Raw genomic sequence first — 21,244 nt, 5'->3', positions numbered from 1 at the left:
AGCTAGTTCTTACTTTCTATCCCCACACTGAAAGTCACTGTGACCTTTGAAAAAACGGAGGCCAAATGGCTCAACTTGCCCGCCTGAGGGGTAAGTTGATCCAACCTCTGGGGTAAGTTGTACCACATAGGGGTAAGTTGATCATTGCCCCAAGTAAAGATAACTAAAGTAGAAAACCATTGTTTTGCCAGAAAAATATTTAATATTGCAAAGTTCTACAACACTGAACGAAATGATTACCTTGTGTTCATGGTTATAGTAATCAGTTACGAACAAATTGAGTCACTCTCATAGAAAAACAAGATTGTCAACTGTGGTAAGAAAAGTCAACTCAATCCACCTGTCACAGTTTCAAGTCACAATTAAACAAAAAGTATCCCAAATAGTTGATCATTGCCCCAAATAAAGATAACTGAAGTACAAAAATTTGTCTGCCTGAAAAATATTTAATGTACTTGTTACAACACTGAACGAAATATTTACATGTACCTTGTGTTCATGGTTATAATTCAATGTGGCAGCTGGATTGAGTTGAAAACAGCTGCCACAGTTTTAAGTCACAATAAAACAAAAGTGTCCCAAATACACCCAGAAAGGCCAACAGTCAGACTGTGGCAATTAAGGCACAATATCTTGCTCATCAATGCCAGCTTCATCATTTGGATCTGGAACTAAAACTAAAACATGTCAGAAATCAAGTCAATTAAGCTGCCAAACTGACAAGTCACAATTGAACACAAGCTGTCCAGAACAACGGGCAGAACTGCCAACGCACTTAGGCTGTGGCAGCTTACGCACGATGCCTTCCAGTTCAAATCCTGCTTCATCCTTTGGGTTTGGAACAAACACTGGGTTGTCAGATCCAACTTTTCCAGCACCTTCTGCAGGAAGACACCTTCAAACTGAAATTCCTCTCCATTCAGTACATCAACCGGAGCAATGTAATGCACAAATCTTGATTTGCCAGCACATTTGACAACTACAAAGTCACCTTCAATGATATCCATATCACTGTCCACATCTGATTCGTCATCATACTCAACTTCTGAATCACCATCTGTCTCACTGGAACTAGGGGTTTTTGATCTTGGGGGACATGTCTTTTTCCCATTAGCTTTGAACAAGCATCTCTTTGATTTCTTGGCTGATGGCTTCCGTTTGCGATTTTCAGATAGGGCTGCAAGCTCCTGGCGTACTGGGGTGTCAGTCAGAATCTTTGTGCGCATTATAAATGCTAATTATTATTATCTCCACCAACATGAGTTGGCAAGTTGAGCCAGACCCTACGGGGCAAGTTGAGCCATGGCTCGATTTGCCCCGTAGGGTCTGGCTCAACTTACCCCAGTCTGAACTTTCTGAGATGTCTCCACATACACACATATTCTATGCATCCATCGTATTAAAGTCTATGACAAGAATGGAGACACATACCTGGACTAACAATTGTCATCTGATATCCATATTATATCTATGCTGCATATGGAAGCAACGTGAACTTACCTGTTTTACACCTTTTTACTTTTATGGCTGAAAATTGGATTTTTCCCTCTGCAACACTGGTTTCTGTTTCAATTTAGAAAACAATATGGCAGAATTTGGAGTTATGCAATGGGGCATCTATAGATGGTGCCACCACAAAGTCTGACTCATTCATAACTGGCTGGGAGGTGGTGGCTCAACTTACCCCTATGCTCAACTTGCCCCGCCTTCCCCGACCAAGGCACTCCCAAACATCACACCTGCAGAGGGACTCCAATCTCCCTTCACTACTTTTCACAACAGACATCGATGGTGAATATATACAGTCACGTGAAAAAGTAAGTACACCCCATGAAAAGTTTTGACTTTTTCAACATATTTCAACATACAGCTATTTGATCTTCATTTCACAATATTGACAGATAAAGGTGATATTGTGGAGCCATGCTCTCACGATAAAGCCGGACAAAATGGACGACACCTGGAACGAAGTTTCACTGAGCTATTTATTTCTAGCTCAACTCAAAAGCACTGAAAAGCCCGACAGAACGGGCGGCAATTTATAACCAAAGTTCACACAAAAGCCACGCCTCTCAGGCGGGGCGTGGTATGCAAATCGGTAAGCCACGCGTCTCAACGGGGCGTGGTATGCAAACCAAGTGTCCGCCCGGGCAAGGCAAGTCCGGACGAGCCCGGGCAAGTGACCGCCTGCCAGTTACGTCATCGGCCGGTGCAAGGGGATTGTGTAATGCTTCCGGTAACCGCTACAATATAATATAACAAATATCATGAAACATTTACATTTTGTAGTCCATTGTATAATTTAAATAAACATAAATGCAAATTTCGCATGTGGAAAAAGTCAGTACACCCTTGGATCTAATAGGTGGTATTGCCCCCTTTGGCAGAAACAACCTCAAGTAGGCGTTTCTTATAACTGTCTACCAGTCTCTGACATCGACTGGGAGAAATTTTTTCCCACTCCTACATGCAGAATTCTTTCAGCTGTGCGATGTTTGAGGGGTTTCTTGCATGCACAGCTCGTTTCAAATCTCCCCGCAACATCTCGATGGGATTTAGATCCGGGCTTTGACTTGGCCATTCCAGAACCCTCCATTTCTTTCTTTTCAGCCATTCCTTGGTGGATTTACTGGTATGTTTGGGGTCATTGTCATGTTGCAAGATCCACCTTCGGTTGAGCTTCAACTCTCCGACAGATGGCCTCACATTATCATCAAGCACCCTCTGGTACAATGAAGAATTCATAGTGGATTCCATGATGGTGAGCTGCCCAGGCCCTGATGCAGCAAAGCTGCCCCAAACAATAATATTTCCACCAACATGCTTTACAGTTGGTATCAGGTTCTTGTGGTCAAATGCTGTCTTTGGTTTTCGCCAAACATGTCTTCTGGTACTTTAGCCAAATAGCTCTACCTTTGACTCATTTGTACAGAGCACATTGTTCCAAAAGTGCTGGTCTTTGTCTAGGTGTTCATTGGCAAACTTTAGTCTTGCCCTGATGTTCTTTCTGGACAGCAAAGGTTTCATCCTGGCACACCTCCCATGTAGATCAAATTTGTGCAGCCTCTTTCTAATGGTAGACGCGTGCACTTTGCCATCAACAGTGGCAAGAGCTACCTGTAGGTCCCGTGATGACATTCTGGGGTTCTTAGAGACTTCTTTCAGCATCTTGCGGTCTGCTCTCGGGCTGAACTTGCTGGGGCGGCCTGGCCTGAACAAGTTGGCAGTTGTTTGGAATCTTCTCCACTTGTAGATGATGTTCCGGACAGTCGAATGATTGATTTCAAATTGTTTGGAGATGTTTTTAAATCCTTTCCCAGACTCGTAGGCATCTACAACCGTCTTTCTGAAGGCCTCAGAGAGCTCTTTTGATCTAACAACAAAGAGCAAACCAAACTAAATGTCTGAGGTTTAAATAAGACAGGTTCCTCGAAGATCCTCTCTAACGATGTTCTAATCATTTGCACCTGAGCTGGTGCACCTGATTCTAATTTTAGGTATTTGAAGTAGTGATAAATGTAGGGGTGTACTTACTTTTTCCACATGCAAAATTTGCATTTATGTTTATTTAAATTATACAATGGATTACAAAATGTAAATGTTTCATGATATTTGTTATATTATATCACCTTTATCTATCAATATTGTTAAAATGAAGATCAAATAGCTGTATGTTGAAATATGTTGAAAAAGTCAAAACTTTACATAGGGTGTACTTACTTTTTCACGTGACTGTATACAGTGCATTCAGAAAGTATTCACTTTTTTCACATTTTGTTATGTTGCAGCCTTATGCTGAAATCGTTTAAATTCATTTTTTCCCTCATCAATCTACACTCAACACCCCATAATGAAGGATTTTAGAAAGTTTTGCAGATTTATTAAAAAGAAAACACTGAAATATCACATTGACATAAGTATTCAGACCCTTTACTATGACACTTGAAATTTAGCTCAGGTGCCTCCCATTTCGCTTGATCATCTTTGAGATGTTTCTACACCTTGATTGGAGTCCACCTGTGGTAAATTCAATTGATTGGACATGATTTGGAAAGGCACACACCTGTCTATATAAGGTCTCACAGCTGACAATGCATATCAGAGCAAAAACTAAGCCATGAGGTCGAAGGAACTGCCTGCAGAGCTCAGAGACAGGATTGTGTCGAGGCACAGATATGGGGAAGCCTACAAAAAAATTTCTGCTGCATTGAAGGTTCCCAAGAGCACTGTGGCCTCCATAATTCTTAAATGGAAGAAGTTTGGAACAACCAGGACTCTTCCTAGAGCTGGCCGTCCGGCCAAACTGAGCAATCGGGGGAGAAGGGCCTTGGTAAGAGAGGTGACCAAGTACCCGATGGTCACTGGCTGAGCTCCAGAGATCCTGTGTGGAGAATGGAGAAACTTCCAGAAGGACAACCATCACTGCAACACTCCACCGATCTGGGATTTATGGCAGAGTGGCCAGACGGAAGCTAAACAGTTCAATCTTGGTTTCATCAGACCACAGAATCTTGTTTCTCACAATCTGAGAGTCCTTTAGGTGCTTTTTTGCAAACTCCATGTGGGCTTTCATGTGTCTTTCACTGAGGAGAGGCAAAATCCGCGCCCCCCGCCCCCCAAAGGTTTCCATTAATACAGCAAATTATCCATTTCATCAAGATTAAAATTGACGATCTTGATCAAAGCTCGGGTCAACAGGATGAAAAGTGACGATTTTTCTGATGAAAAATGATGATTTCAGAAGTTTGCCCTTGAGTTGACATTTGTCCTTGAAAATAGTTGGTTTCCCAATTCAGTGAGGCACTATACAAATGCTGTTCAATTTTCAAGTCAATCGGATGAAAATTGATTGGTTTTTCGATGAAAATTGATGATTTTGGAAGTTTGACCTTGAGTTGACCTTTGACCTTTTGACATAAAAAAATAGTTGGTTTTCCAATTTATTGACTCAATGTACAAATGCTGTTCAATTTCAGACAAACAAACAAACAAAGACAGAATAACAAACGCAACCGACCAATATACTTGAAATTTTTTCGATTTTGCAAGTAACAAACAAGAAATATGTCGTGCATAGCACGATACTTGCAAAATCCCTAAAATAAGTTGTTGGCCCATTTTGACCTCAATAATAGTTGGGGTTTGAAATCAGTGACCAGATATGCAAATCCTCTTAAAATTTCAAGTCAATCAGATGAAAATTGAGAATTTTAGAAATCTGGCCTATTCATACTTGGTTCATTTTATTTAAGGATTTTTAAGAATCGAGGATTTAAGAAATCTCGCCTATGTTGACCTTTTGACCTATGTTGACCTTAAAAATACTTGGTGGTTGAATTCAGTGACCAGATATGCAAATCCTCTTTAAATTTCAACTTCATCGGATGAAAATTGAGGATTTTGGAAATTTGGCCTATGTTGGCCTTTTGACCCCCAAAACAATAGGCTTCTTTATTATGACGAACTCTACCATCTGGTGAAGTTTCGTGAAGATCGGTTGAAAATTGTGACCTGTAGGCAACTGACAAACAAACAAACAGACAGACAAACACACAGAATAACGCACAAGACGAACCAATATACTTGAAAAATCTTAGATTTTCGCAGGTAACAAGAAATACGTTGTGCAGAGCACAATATTTGCAAAATCCACCCTTGACCCTCAAAAAAAGGGTTGCCATGGATACATCAACTTGTCTGTTTCATTAAGATTAACATTGACGATCTTAATCAATGAAGCTCGGGTCAATCGGATGAAAATTTATTATTTTTCTGATGAAAATTGATGATTTTAGAAGTTTGACCTAGAGTTGACCTTTGACGTTTTGACCTTAAAAGTAGTTGGTTTCCCAACTCAGTGATGCACTGTGCAATTGCTCTTTAATTTTCAGTTTAATTGGATGAAAATTGAAAAATTTTCATATGAAAATTTATGATTTTAGAAGATTGACCTTGAGTTAACCTTTGACTTTTTGACTTAAAAAATAGTTGGTTTCCCAATTCAGTGACTCAATATGCAAATCCTGTTCAACTTTCAAGTCAATCGAATGAAAATTGACGATTTTAGAAAGTTGACCTCAAGATGACCTTTGACCTCAAAATCAATAGGCTTCTTAGGTGTGACTACCTCTACAACTTGGTAAAGTTTCAAGATGATCAGTTTACAATTGTGACCTATTCATATAGTAGCACGTTGAAGGTCCCATTTAGGAGCACGCTAGCTCAGACACAAGGTATGGAATAGTTGACCTCAGTCGTGGAGGTGTACGAGTCTGATTATATTATGGGGTCGGCTGGGAAAGATTTTGGCACAAGTCTTTCACGAACCCACTTACCAGGTTTGACGCTCGACTGAAAGTGATTTGCACAGAATTTTATGGTTTCGTGTCAACACATTGCTCCCTTCTGATTTAAATAATAATAATCTTTCAAACTACAAATGAAGTTAATCACTGGTGTACCTACGGAATATAAATCACTGCACAGGTGAAAAGGTAACAACATCCACAGCTTGTTAACAATAAAAGCAGGCCAAGCCAACTGTTAAAAAGAGCCCAGACAGATGTAAAGAGCATGTCACTTGGAATAGAAATGTTTGAGAGAAGTTAAACGGCGAATGGCACATTATGCTCGTTCACAGAAAATCTATAGCATCTCAAATGATGGTCAGAAGGGAATGCATTCATATGATGGAGGAAAAATTCCTGTTCAGAAGAACATTGCTTTCACAGAAATATTAAAGGTAGATATCAGGTTTTCATCTTTGATTAATTTGTAAAAAATTAAATAAATAAAAAACAATCCACTTTGATAAATATGGGGTTCTATGTGTAGATCAGTGCCAAAAAAATCAATTAAAGAAATTTTAAATTCAGGCTGTAACATCACAAAATGTGAAAAGGTCAAGGGGTGTGAATACTTTCTGAAGGCACTGTATATCTATATATATTTATGCAGTGTTTGTGCTGTGTTGCTACTGAACTACTCCCTCAAACTTTTGTAAAATTGAACCAAACTTCCAGTCTGCCCCTACCCCTCCCATGTGTATTTCCTGGAGGGAAGGGTGGGAGGGATGTTAAAAATAAAATAAAAAAATGTTTGTTTTTTTCAACTTAAGTCTTCAACTTAACAAATTGCTTATAAAACTGTAATATCACCAATATTACAAGTAAATTTGTACAAAATAAATGTTTGTTTATGATTGCTAGAAATCATGATATCACAGCAACTCACGTACAGTCATTGTGCTCAGTTAAAACAAGCGTGTGTCTCTGCAGCGATGCGTGGTGAGGCGAGCGCAGCGAATAATTATATGTATATACAGGGCGTTTATAAAGTCTCTATCTATTGGAGAGAAATACCGGGTAACTAAATAGATAGGGACTTTATAAACACCCTGTATATACATATACAGTCACGTGAAAAAGTAAGTACACCCCGTGTAAAGATTTGACTTTTTCAACATATTTCAACATACAGCTATTTGATCTTCATTTCAACAATATTGATAGATAAAGGTGATATAATATAACAAATATCATGAAACATTTACATTTTGTAGTCCATTGTATAATTTAAATAAACATAAATGCAAATTTTGCATGTGAGAAAAGTAAGTACACCCTTGGCTCTAATAGGTGGTATTGCCCCTTTTGGCAGAAACAACCTCAAGTAGGCGTTTATTATAACTGTCTAGCAGACTCTGACATCGACTGGGAGAAATTTTTGCCCACTCCTCCATGCAGAATTCTTTCAGCTGTGCGATGTTTGACGGGTTTCTTGCATCCACAGCTCGTTTCAAATCCCCCCACAACATCTCGATGGGATTTAGATCTGGGCTTTGACTTGGCCATTCCAGAACCCTCCATTTCTTTCTTTTCAGCCATTCCTTGGTGGATTTACTGGTATCTTTAGGGTCATTGTCATGTTGCAAGGTCCTCCTTCAGTTGAGCTTCAACTCTCCGACAGATGGCCTCACATTATCCTCAAGCACCCTCTGGTGCAATGAAGAATTCATAGTGGATTATATGATGGTGAGCTGCCCAGGCCCTGATGCAGCAAAGCTGCCCCAAACCATAATATTTCCACAACCATGCTTTACAGTTGGTATCAGGTTCTTATGGTCAAATGCTGTCTTTGGTTTTCGCCAAACATGTCTTTTGGTACTGTGGCCAAATAGCTCTACCTTTGACTCATCTGTCCAGAGCACATTGTTCCAGAAGTGCTGGTCTTTGCCTTGGTGTTCATTGGCAAACTTTAGTCTTGCCCTGATGTTCTTTCTGGACAGCAAAGGTTTCCTCCTGGCACACCTCCGATGTAGATCAAATTTGTGCAGCCTCTTTCTAATGGTAGATTCATGCACTTTGACATCAACAGTGGCAAGAGCTACCTGTAGGTCCCGTGATGACATTCTGAGGTTCTTAGAGACTTCCTTCAGTATCTTGCGGTCTGCTCTTGGGCTGAACTTGCTGGGGCGGCCTGGCCTGAACAAGTTGGCAGTTGTTTGGAATCATCTCAACTTGTAGATGATCTTCTGGACAGTCGAATGAGTGATTTCAAATTGTTTGGAGATCTTTTTAAATCCCTTCCCAGACTCGTCGGCATCTATAACCTTCTTTCTGAAGGCCTCAGAGAGCTCTTTTGATCTAGGCATGGTGACGCCGCACACTTCAACAACAAAGAGCAAACCAAACTCAATGTCTGAGGTTTAAATAAGACAGGTTCCTCCAAGATCCTCTGTGACGATGTTCTAATCATTTGCACCTGAGCTGGTGCACCTGATTCTAATTTTAGGTATTTGAAGTCGTGATAAATGTAGGGGTGAACTTACTTTTTCCACATGCGAAATTTGCGTTTATATTTATTTAAATTATACAATGGACTACAAAATGCAAATGTTTCATGATATTTGTTATATTATATCACCTTTGTCTGTCGATATTGTTGAAATGAAGATCAAATAGCTGTATGTTGAAATATGTTGAAAAAGTCAAAACTTTACATGGGGTGTACTTACTTTTTAACATGACTGTATGTGTAGTATATCATTCATGTAGTATATTAAGGCAAAGAGAAATATGTTAATGTCGCAGACAACCAGTTATGCAGCAATAGCTGTAATGGGACAGAACTTGTCCTCCTCCACAAAATTAAGCAGTTTACGACCTATAAGTCCGAAAGAAAGTTCCATCCAAGCAAATGATATCCTGCGTTATGCTGTCCTGGATCTCCAACAAGGGTGAAATATGTCTGCAGGTGTGCTATATCTCTTCTTACGGAGTATGAAACCTTGCCAATAAGGCTTAATCACGCTGCGAGATGCCATCGAGAGGTCATACATTGTGACGGTTATGTCATGATGTGCTGATGTTCAAGAACTGATTTTTATCATTTTTTAAATTCCCAACTGCAAAACCATGCCTCCCTGGGTGAGCTATAATTTAAAACGACAATGCATTTATGTGGCATTTGACACTTCACAAATCGTGCAGTAATGGAATGCGTTTGTTGTCTTACTAGACAAATTTTAGGGGGGTCCAACACATATGTACACAGACACACACACACACACACACACACACACACACACACGATCGCCTCGAGTAGTATGCACACTTGCCTCTGAACTGTCCAGCCTGGGTTTGAATCTCATACCCCACCTATAAACCATCATCCTGGTGTTTCGCAGGCCGAGAATGGCATCAATGTGCAAACCATCCCTCAGATGGATGCTAAACTGGGCATTGGATGGAGGTCCTCAATGCCAAACAGGAAATCAGAGCTGTCTCCCTTGACATATCACGTGCCTTCGATACGTTATGGCACCCAGTTCTGCTCACGAAACTCTCCTCCTATGGTATCCATGGAAATCTCCACTCATGGCTGGCGGACTTCCTCTCTGGTCATAGGCAACGTGTGGCCCTGAATGGGTTTCTCTCATCTCCCCTGCCTGTTCTGGCTGGAGTTCCCCAAGGTAGTGTTCTGGGCCCTGTGCTATTTCTGGTCTTCATCAATGATCTCTACGACTCTCTGGAAAATCCTCTCTATCTCTTTGCTGATGACTCCACTATCTGCCGCTCCATTCTTCATCCCTCAGATCGGCAGTCTGCAGCCTCCTCACTCTCTGCAGACCTGGACAAAATCACAGACTGGTCAAACAAGTGGAACATGTCTTTCAATCCTGACAAATCTCACACTCTTACTATGTCTCTCCGAAAAGACCGACTGGAAAAACCTCCCATCTACTTTCTCAACAATCCTCTCCAAGAAGTTCTGTCGCTCAAGCTTTTGGGTCTCACTATCTGCCATGATCTTTCTTGGGAAAACTACATTTCCAAGCTGGCCTCCAAAGGCAGTCGCCGACTGGGCATCCTCCATCGTGCGAAGTCCTTCCTTGGCACACCTGAGGTCCTCACCACATACAAGGCTTTCATCCGCAGCTCAATGGAATACTGTTCCCCCCTCTGGGCCGGTGCTCCTACCTCACACCTAGCTCGGCTTCACGCTGTTGAATCCAAAGCTTTCGGAATTGGAATCTCCTGCGATGAAGCTAACTCCGAGGGCCTTTCACTCACTCACCGCAGGCAGGTTGGTGGGCTTTCTGTCTTTTATGGACTCATCTCCGGCCTTGCTCCCCCAGCTCTCTCTGTGCTCTGTCCCCCCAATATTCCTACAGGTCGCACAAGATCTTCCTGCAACCCTCTTATTGTTAAACTGCCTAAATCTAGGCTCTCTGCTCACCTTCACTCTTTCATTCCCATTTTCTCCCGCCTCTGGAACAAACTCCCCCACTCCCTTCAATCCCACCCCTCCCTCCAGGTCTTTAAAACAGCTGTTCACCACCATCACTTATCTTCCCCCATCAAAAACCTTGATCTTTTCTACCCCCGCTAATTCACCCCAGATACTTTTTTTTTTTTGGGAAATTCCAACTTCTTTCCTGGAAGTCCTTGCAGTGTTCATGTGTTTTATACCTCTCCCACCTCCCTCAAAGCCCTCCCCCTCCCACAGTTCTCCCGATGTCCCTGCTCTCAAATGTTGTGTTTGTGTCCTTCCCCCTCTCTCCCCAACTTGTCTACCGTTCCCCTTATTTTTGTGTTTTATGTGTCACTTTGACTTTTTATGTGATTAATGTTAGCTCTTTCACGAGCCTCGATCTTGTATACAAAAAACAAAACTCAACCTGCCAGCATTACTTGGTGGATGTTAGCGATCCCACGGTGTATCCTTTGCAAGCACATTGATGATGAGGTTGTCCTAACAGAAGGCAGTTGAGGCCATCAACGGCCATTACAATTAGCCATACAGTCTGCACGACACTATAAGTACAAAAGAAAGTTTCATTCTCAGTAAAAGAAAGTTTATTCCATGAACATTAGAGGATTTTTTGATAGGTTCCTGGGAGTTCACAGATACGCGAGCCATGGGATGAACCAAAATTGGCCCAACCAAGTACATACCATGGTTTGTGGGATGACAATCATTATAGTATTAATAATAATAATAATAATAATAATAATAATAATAATAATAAATCAAATATGAAATAGAACAGTCAAATCTTGGGCTGTGTTTAGCCACATATGAAGTCATGCCCATTGTTGAGCAGATTCCCATGGTACCATCCAAAGATCCACAAATCAACATATTGTGCTTCTTCCAACTCTCAGTATTCACATAATGCCTTCAATGTAGTTTTCATTTTTTTCCTTTTTCTTTCTCTCACAATATGGCTATGTTAAATACAGGTATATCCTCAGAGGATACGATTATAGTAGCGCTCCAATATTACTCGGAAATGCAGTTGTTATGTTCAAGTCTTGCAGCAATAGATGACCTTGCAACTGATGATCAAAAAGATCTCACGAAACAACAGTTTGTTGCTTGGAATTTCCACAAGAGCAATATTGGCCGAAACATACTGCAGCAACTGATATCTTTCATCCTCACCCTTCACTGCACAGGCAACTGCAAGGAACTTCCTGGACCGAATCCCAACTTGATCTTTCAAATGCGCTGGAAGTCCCATGTGAGAATGGAAATACGGCAGGCAAAGCAGCCATGGACCATTTCCTTTCATCCTACTACGATGGCACGTCGGCCAATCTTAACATCTTGTCTTGTCAAAAAATTCCATTACATCTCCTCTTGCCTCGAGTCCTCAGTCCCATTAGATTTGGCGCTTGCATCCGGCTCTACAGAGGTACCACAAGGTCGGGTCTGGGTTCCAGCAGACGTCGAGACACCTGGGTTTGTTGTCAGTCGTAATGGATGTAGACCAATAGCAGTACGGATGTGGGCCATTGGCGGTGGTGGTGCCAGGGTGGCCGGTGGCAGTAGCCGCGCCGTATGTAGTAGGGCTGCGGCATGCTCCCGGGCACGCACCCGCAATGCGGCGAGGCTTGCGCCTCTTTGGGGGCCGAGTGGGGGTGGTGGAGGCGGTCCATAGGTTGGTGGAAACAGAGACAAACCAAGAGGATCTGGCACGCAGCAAGGACACAAGAGATTTCCTGGTGGTGGTGGAAGTGAGAAGGTGTTTGTCAGCATGGGTCATTGCAGGACTTCCATCTTATACAGTTGCGCACATTATTCTACATGATGCAAGGGGAAACAAAAATAAACTAGAAAGCATCTGTAAATGCAAAGCCTGTCTGCATCCATTTGCATACAGACGTCTTCTTCTTCTTCTTCTTATTCCGTTTGCTCACAATAACGAAAACAGTTTTAAAAAATAAAAAATGAGAAAATTTATGATTTTATTGAGCTTTTCCCTTTGAGCTTTTGATCTAAAAAAAAAAAATCAGCTTCTAGCTTTTGATTGGTGAACCAATTCAGTGACCCGATTTACAAATTCTTTAAATTTCAGGTCAATTTGGTGAAAATTGGTGATTTTACACAACCTTGACCTTTGGCCTTTTGATCTAACAAAAATAATTGGCATGTAGCTTTTGATTGGTGAACAAATTCATTGACCCAATATGCAAATTCTTTAAAATTCAGGTTAAATGGGTGAAAATTGGCGATTTTACGCAACATTGACCTTTGACCTTTTTATCTAAAAAAAAAAAACGGTCAGCTTCCAGCTTTTATTGGTGAACCAATTCAGTGACCCAATATGCAAATTATTAAAATTTCAGGCCAATCAGATGAAAATTGATGATTTTATGTGATGCTGACCTTTGACCTTTTGACCAACTTATTAATTTGCTTTCTCTGTATTATCATAATAATGCTTTGGTGAAAATTTGATGACAATAACTCAAATGGTAAAAAGTTACAGCCTGGACACGGACACGGACACGGACGCACATACGCACACACACACACACACACACACACACACACACACACACACACACACACACACACACACACACACACACACACACACACACACACACACACACACACAGTAACACACACATAGTAACATACACACAAACACGCACGCACACACACACACACTTGAAACACACACACACACAAACACACACACACACACACAACACACACACACAACACACACACACACACACACAACACACACACACACAACACACACACACACACACACACACACACACACACAAACAAACACATAAGTGATTACAATACCCCATCCCCTGCGCTAACTCGAGAGTTCATTGAACATGATAACCCATGCCGTGTTCAAGTATATATAGTACTTACATTTTAATAAAATAATGATTTAAACGATCGTTTAAAAACTTCCGGAAGTTTAGTGCTATTAAAGTAGTCCAGAATCAGTCCCGAACACCACTCTTATACACAACACATTGGACCCATATTTAAATTGAAGTACTGCAAAACTATAGGTTGTTGGAGTTATTATGACAGACGATTTGTGTACAACAGTGTATAATTATATTTAAATAATATAAAGATTGTAAAAGTAATGTAAGTAAAAGTGTAAAAGTAATTTTCAGCCATGTTTGTTACACCACCCTATAGAACACATTACATTAAATCTTTGTGCGTGTTGTTTGTGTCCTTTATGATATCCTTAAAAACAGTAAGTTTCCTGTTTGGAATAATTTTAAATTTTGTCACTCTTCTCTGCACACATACGATCTGGATGAATTCAAAGGCAAAGTACGTTAAAACTAAAAGTTTATCTTCCAATGAATGTGTTGAAAATATAACATTCAATAAAACACAAGTTGTTCCCTGATCATAAACTCGCAATCATAAACTGATAACACAGACAGACGGACGTACATGAGCCCATTGCTTAACCCCGCTTTTCGCTTCGCGTGCGTTTGGGTAATCAGCAAATTCTTGTTAGTTCGGCATCTCGTGTACTCGGCCTCATGTGATTGATTGTTTTCACTGGATGTTACAACCTTGGGCTACATTAATTTATCAAGTACGCAAGTATGGCAGAAATGTCGCCTCCTCTACCTCCTCCCGGAATGGATCGGGTATGCGCCTGTTCTAACAACACCCTACACCACCACTGCATGCATGTGATACATACACAACCCATAACCTATCACTACGCATCTATTCGCTTATTCATCGGTACCATTTACCATTACTTTTAATGTCATTATTCTCACGACGTGTAGAATCTGCTGTTGCACTCAGCAATGTCTTTATATTCACGATGAGTTCAAGATTGTCCTCCAGCAAAGATGTCTGTTAAGTTTAATACTTTATGGTTTTGAACCTTAAACTATCTGCTTCTGCGACTTCGTCCATTGCACAATAAATTTGTCCGAAAAACATTGATGAATTGTTGCGGAATAAAAAGCACCTTTTGCCGAGTGGGAGAGCGCGTGAGCATATGATGCAGAGGTGAGCGCAAGCATCGCTGGGAAGCAGGCAGGCGACGACAGCGCAGTTGGTCCAAATGCCAGGCGGGGGCTGGATGCGGGACAGAAATAAAGGACAGGGATGAAACACTTGTGTGTGAGTCGTGATAACCGTGCAACACATTCACAGGAAAAACAGCGAGGTCATTGGCATTTACAGGGAAAAAACAACTCGAACATTTTGGATCACTGGCTTCAGAAAATAGCTCACCCATTTTGGGTCACCGGCTTCAAAGGTGTATCAAGAAAGGAAAATGGATGAGATAAAGTGAAAAGAAAGACATAAATGTTGGTGGGAGATAATTTCGAGAGATGGAAGACATTGTCAAATATTGAAGAGTTCATATTGGATTTGTCTAATTTGCAAGAGTCGGCCATAGTCTGCTCTGCTTTACCGCATACTGCAGGCTAACTTCCAAATTCCTGTCCGAACATGTTGCCTGCAAATTTTGCAGAGCCAGAGTCATCATATAGAGGCTTCACTACTAAAATCCACGTTACCCATTCCACAGGATGACGCATATGCAGTGATGGAACTGGAGGACCTCAAGGAAGAAGTTGAGAAGTTGTGATGTTTAAGTCACGAAGATCCAGTACTGCTGTAATGGTCTACAGGTACATCTTCCTTTCTAAGCGGTATCCCTTAGTGTATAAAGACCATTTGTTATCCAGAGTTCACAACTATCTTGATAACTGTAAAATTTCATGGAGGTATATGATTCTCTAATATATAGTTCACTTTTTAAAAATACTCGGGTGGAGAAAGAAGAGAAAGAGGAGGAGGAGGAGGAGGATAAATGACTACTCTTCGACTGCTTAGTTCTCCAAAACAAGTAGCATTTGGAGACGTTGTTCACCTTCCACGTGACAGTGTCTCAAAGTACAAGACAATTCAAGAGGAGTAGAGTTGAACCCGCTGGACAAGGCATGGAAGAAAAGAACTACGCGTGCTTTGCCTTTTGGGGGCAATTCCTGCATTCTTCTTGTTCCTCATCCATTGGCATTGCAGTCCCAGAATCACACGCCAATGGCCACCTTAAGCCACGACTGGATTTTTTTTTTAAATTTTGTATACAAGATCGAACCTCGTGTAAGAGCTAACATCAATCACTCAAAAAAACAAACGGACACACAAAACATACAATAAAGGGAGCGGGAGACAAAATGGGGGGAGAGAGGGAAACACACAAGTACAACAGCATAGAACAGGGACGACGGAAGATGTATGGGAGGGAGAGGGCTTGGGGGGAGGAGGCATGAGAAGGCAGAGGTGTGGGGTGGGGACTGGGGGGGGGGGGGGAAACTGGGGGGGGGGGGGGTTGGAAAGGAAAGGTACACTGCTAGAACTTCCAGGAAAGAAAGAAGTCGGTATTTCCAAAAAAAAAGTGGATCTGGGGTGAATTAAAGGGGGTAGAAGAGATGAAGGTTTTGGATGGGGGAAGATAAGAGATGGTGGTGAACAGCTGTTTTAAAGACCTGGAGGGAGGAGTGGGATTGAAGAGAGTGAGGGACTTTGTTCCAGAGGCGGGAGTAAAGAGAAAGGAAGGAGTGAAGGTGAGCAGAGAGTCTTGATTTTGGCAGTTTAACCATAAGAGGGTTGCTGGCAGATCTTGTGCGACCTGTAGGAATATTTGGGGGACAGAGCCCAGAGAGAGCTGGGGGGGGCAAGGCCAGATAGGAGTCGGTAAAAGACAGAAAGACCACCAACCTGCCTGCGGTGAGTGACTGAAAGGCCCTCAGAATCAGCTTCATCGCGGGAGATTCCAATGATTCTGAACGCTTTGGTTTCAACAGCGTGAAGCCGAGCTAGGTGTGAGGCAGGAGCACCAGCCCAGAGGGGAGAGCAGTATTCCATTAAGCTGCGGATGAAAGCCTTGTATGTGGTGAGGAGCTCAGGTGTGCCAAGGAAGGACTTCGCACGACGGAGGATGCCCAGTCGGCGACTGGCTTTGGAGGCCATCTTGGAAATGTGGTTTACCAGGAAAGGTTGCCCAAGAATTGTATGCAATTGCATTGAGCCAATTGATTACATATACGTCGGTTCGGAACACTGGACCAGAAATACACTACACAGCGTAGAAGAAGAGCCCAAATTGCCTCTGACCTGTGTGCAAGATTACCCTTGGTTTGATTAGATTACATTTCATTCCGAAATATCAAATCCTATAATGTAATATTCATGGCAAACAATAGCTTCTCGATCTCCTTTAACAAAATCACAATCGAGCATAATCCTCACATTTATGACGTCACCCAATGTGCTCCAAAGAAACGTGTAATGGGATACCTTAATGGATCTTAGAGGGCAGGATTATTGGTGAGATGTGGAGGAACAACTTGTGATGACTTCATCGCGGGGTTACAAAGCACCGATAAAGCACTAAAAGAACAAACCGACATTTGTCGAAAGAGTGAACGCGATGCTTTGCATCATGCTCCCTTTACCTGCGAAATGGGATGTTGACAAGGCCCCAGGATTCTGATCGTATCGGATACGTCCGTGGCTGCGTTGGGCGGCCATGACACAAACGCTATGTCTCTCTGTCAAACTTCCCCTCTCGGTACAAGGTGGGACAATCTGTATTTCACGACACGGCGCTCCGACTCCCTGAAATATTAATGATTCCTCGCTTCGACCAGCGGCCGCGATAGAGTGTGGGCACGGCTCGCAAAGCCAACGAACCTACACTTCACATGAATGGGCAATTCATCCATTCATTACCGGAGGCACTGGTGAAGGCCGAAGGGCTGATGGGATGGCTTTGTGGCCGCAAACGCGGAGCCTTTGGGAACGCCGATGCATCTGCCGGGCCTTTGGGGATGCATTAGGATGTGGTGAATGCTTAGGCTCAGGCCTGTGCGGCCTGGTGGAGGCAGTGGTTTGGAGGGATATGAAGGAGGGGTTGATGGGAAAGAAGAGTTGGGCAGCACTCGAACGACCTCTAAAAGTATGACTTCCCAAAAACGCATGCCCTCCATGATGAAGACTGGTCTTTGCCTGGGCCTAAGTGCATGGCGAATTGGCCTCCTCTCAACTCGCCGCCACCATCTGGAGCAAGGTGCCTGCTTGAAGTTGTCATTAGGATCTTGGATTCTTATGTCACTGTCATCTTGGTAATGAGAGCCAATTTGCAAGCATCAACATAAATTAATTATGAATGCTGCACGACTATAACCCGTGATGAATTTAAGGTTATTAATATCTCAATTATTGTGCTGCTTGGAATATTGTAAACGTCATCATCATTTTGCCAGCCTGTACTAGAGCAAGCTGTGCAGCTGTTCGCTTCAGGCCCAGGAGGAAGGCATCACACATCAGTGTGTGCTTTACAAATCTACAACACCATTAACATTATCCACATGGGACCATCTATTTATTACGTATGCAAATACGCCGGAATGTTTTTGTTCTAATCCCTCCATCCACCACTCCCTTCCCTCCCAAATGCTCAATACATACCCTTCCCCTCCCCCCCTCCTTACTCCAATATCCTCCCAAATCTCTTTCCTTTCTCTTTCAGCTCTTCCCATATATCCCTACCCTCATTTATCTCTCCTGTTATCCTCCCATCTCCTTATTTTCTCAAATTGGAGTACTGGTGGAGTTGGCACCCCTGCCTCACACCTTGCTCAGCTTGATGGAGGACTGCTCTCCCCTTTGCGCTGGCACCTCAACCTCAGACCTTATTTAGCTCGATGGAGTACTGCTCTCTCCTTTGGGCTTTCGGCAAGGAGCACAAGGTCTGCCAACTTTTGGTGAAACTCCCAAAATCCAGAATCACTGTTCACCCTCACTCATTTTTCCTCTTTTCCCCCGCTTGTGGAATCGACTTCCACATTATTTTTAATCTCAATCTCCACTCAAAATTTCAAGACTGCTGTTCACCACCATCTCAGATCACCCCCCCCATATAGTACAAAACCATGATCTTTACTACCCTCATTAAGTCTCACCAAGCCCAACTGTTTCCAACCTTCCTGTTTTTCTTCATGAGAACTTACTTTGTATATATATATATATATTTTTTTTTGTATACAAGATCGAGGCTCGTATAAGAGCAAACATTAATCACAAAAAGACAAACTGACACATAAAACATAAGATAAAAGGAGCGGGAGACAAGATGGGGAGAGATAGGGGAGCACACAAGTACAACATTTGAGAGCAGGGACATCGGGAGATTTGTGGGAGGGAGAGGGCTTGGGGGGAGAAGGCACGTGAAGCGGGGGGGGGGGGGGGTGGGGGGGGGTATAAAACACATTGACATTGCTAGGACTTCCAAGCCAGAAGTCGGAATTTCAAAAAACTGGATCTGCGGTGAATTAACGGGGGTAGGAAAGATCAAGGTTTTGGATGGAGGAAGATAAGAGATGGTGGTAAACAGCTGTTTTAAAGACCTGGAGGGAGGAGTGGGATTGAAGAGAGTGAGGGAGTTTGTTCCAGAGGTGGGAGAAAAGAGGATTTAAAGAGTGAAGGTGAATACAGAGTCTTGATTTTGGCAGTTTAACCAGAAGAGGGTTGCAGGCAGATTTTGTGCGAGGAATATTTGGGGGACAGAGCACAGACAGAGCTCAGGGAGCTAGGCTGGAGAGGAATCGGTAGAAGATAGAAAGACCACCAACCTGCCTGTGGTGAGTGAATGAAAGGCCCTCGGAGTTAGCGTCATCGCGGGAGATTCCAATGATTCTGAAAGATTTGGTTTCACCAGCGTGAAGACGAGGTAGGTGTGAGGTAGGAGCACCAGCCCAGAGGGGAGAGCAGTATTCCATTGAGCTGTGGATGAAAGCCTTGTATGTGGTGAGGAGCTCAGGTGTGCCAAGGAAGAACTTCACACGACGGATGATGCCCAGTCGGCGACTGGCTTTGGAGGCCAGCTTGGAAATGTGGTTTTCCCAGGAAAGATCATGGCAGATATTGAGACCCAAAAGCTTGAGTGACAGAACTTCTTGGAGAGGGTTGTTCAGAAAGTAGATGGGAGGGTTTTCCCGATTATCTTTTCAGAGAGAGATCGTGAGAGTGTGAGATTTGTCAGGATTGCAAGACATGTTCCACTTGTTTGACCAGTCTGTGATTTTGTCCAGGTCTGCAGAGAGTGAGGAGGCTGCAGACTGCCGATCTGAGGGATGAGGTATGGAGCGGCAGAGAGTGTAGTCATCAGCAAAGAGGTAGAGAGGATTTTCCAGAGAGTCGGAGAGATCATTGACGAAGACCAGAAAAAGCACAGGGCCCAGAGAACCGCCTTGGGGAACTGCAGCCTGAACAGGAAGGGGAGATGAGGGAAATCGATTCAGGGCCACACGTTGACTACGACCAGTGAGGAAGTCCGCAAGCCATGCGTGGAGATTTCCATGGATACCAAAGGAGGAGAGTTTGGTGATCAGAGCGGGGTGCCAGACCGCATCGAAGGCACGTGATATGTCAAGGAAGACAGCTCTGATTTCCTCTTTGGCATTAAGGACCTCCATCCATTGTTGAAACAGCAGAAGCAGCATGCCCAGAGTAGAATGACCTGGTCTGAATCCAAATTGATGATCCGAGATCCAGCCATTGGAGAAGAGGAAGGATTTGATGTCAGAAGCGATGATTGATTTATATGACCTTGCTGATTATTGGGGGCAAGCTGATTGTTCTGTAGTTGCAAGGATCTGTTTTTGCACCTTTTTTGTGTAAAGCGGTAATGTTGGCTGATTCCCAAGCTGATGGCAGATGACCTAAAGCAAAGGAGAGGGAGAAGAGAACAGAGAGAGGGTGAAATAGAGCGGAAAAGCACGATTTTAGGACCCGTGGGCTGATGCTGTCTGGTCCAGTTGCAGAATCAGAGTCCAGGTTTGACAAAAACTTCTCCACCTTGTCAGGAGAGAAGGCCACAGAGTCCTGGAGCAGCTGGGTTCGACTGGGAAAAGTGGGTATAGAGAGAGATGGGTTCGGGACACAAGATTTTGAGGCAAACACAGACATTCATTGAGGCATTCGGCTTTTTCACGAGCGGAGTCAGCTTTGTAGCCGTTTGAGGTAAGGAAGGGGATGGAAGGGGAACAAACACCAGAAAAAGATTTGACCAGATGCCAAGCAAAGATTTGGAGGAGGGAGACAGGTTTGAGAGTTCAGTCTTGGGAGTAGAGATATATTGTTTCCTGGCTCTCCTGAGGGTAGGCACACACTTATCGAGCTTTGTGAAAGGAACTGAGATTTCCTTCAGTTGGATTAGCTTTCCATGAGGTGAAGGCAAGTTGTTTCATGGCAACTGCCTCACCACAAGCTTCAGTGTACCATGGACAGGAGGAAGGGTATGACAACTGAAGACGAGAAGGGATAAATCTATACATGAGAGAGAGCAGTTTACTTTGGAAGAATTCCCAGGAAGAGTTGATGTCAGAGGCAGTAGAGATGGGAGGCCAGTCCAGATGAT

The 21,244-nt window shown here is 42.9% G+C and overlaps 1 protein-coding gene across 1 annotated transcript in view; it reads right to left on the bottom strand.

Annotated features, from left to right (window-relative positions):
• Window positions 1–11,356: 11,356 nt before the first annotated feature.
• Window positions 11,357–21,244, bottom strand: part of LOC137432114 (dorsal root ganglia homeobox protein-like) — a 91,018-nt gene continuing 81,130 nt past the window's right edge. The window contains exons 6-7 of the mRNA XM_078783680.1: window positions 14,777–14,886; window positions 11,357–12,509 (exon numbers count right to left, since the gene is read on the bottom strand). Of these exons, the coding sequence (XP_078639806.1) occupies window positions 12,136–12,509; window positions 14,777–14,886 (484 nt within the window). The 3' untranslated portion in view covers window positions 11,357–12,135. The remainder of the gene's footprint in view (window positions 12,510–14,776; window positions 14,887–21,244) is intronic.

This window comes from Myxine glutinosa, chromosome 8, assembly GCF_964187855.1.
Source record: "Myxine glutinosa chromosome 8, kmMyxGlut1.1, whole genome shotgun sequence".
Classification (NCBI taxonomy): domain Eukaryota; kingdom Metazoa; phylum Chordata; class Myxini; order Myxiniformes; family Myxinidae; genus Myxine; species Myxine glutinosa.
Note: the sequence above shows the minus strand (reverse complement) of the source record. Positions and strands in the feature narration are given on the sequence as shown.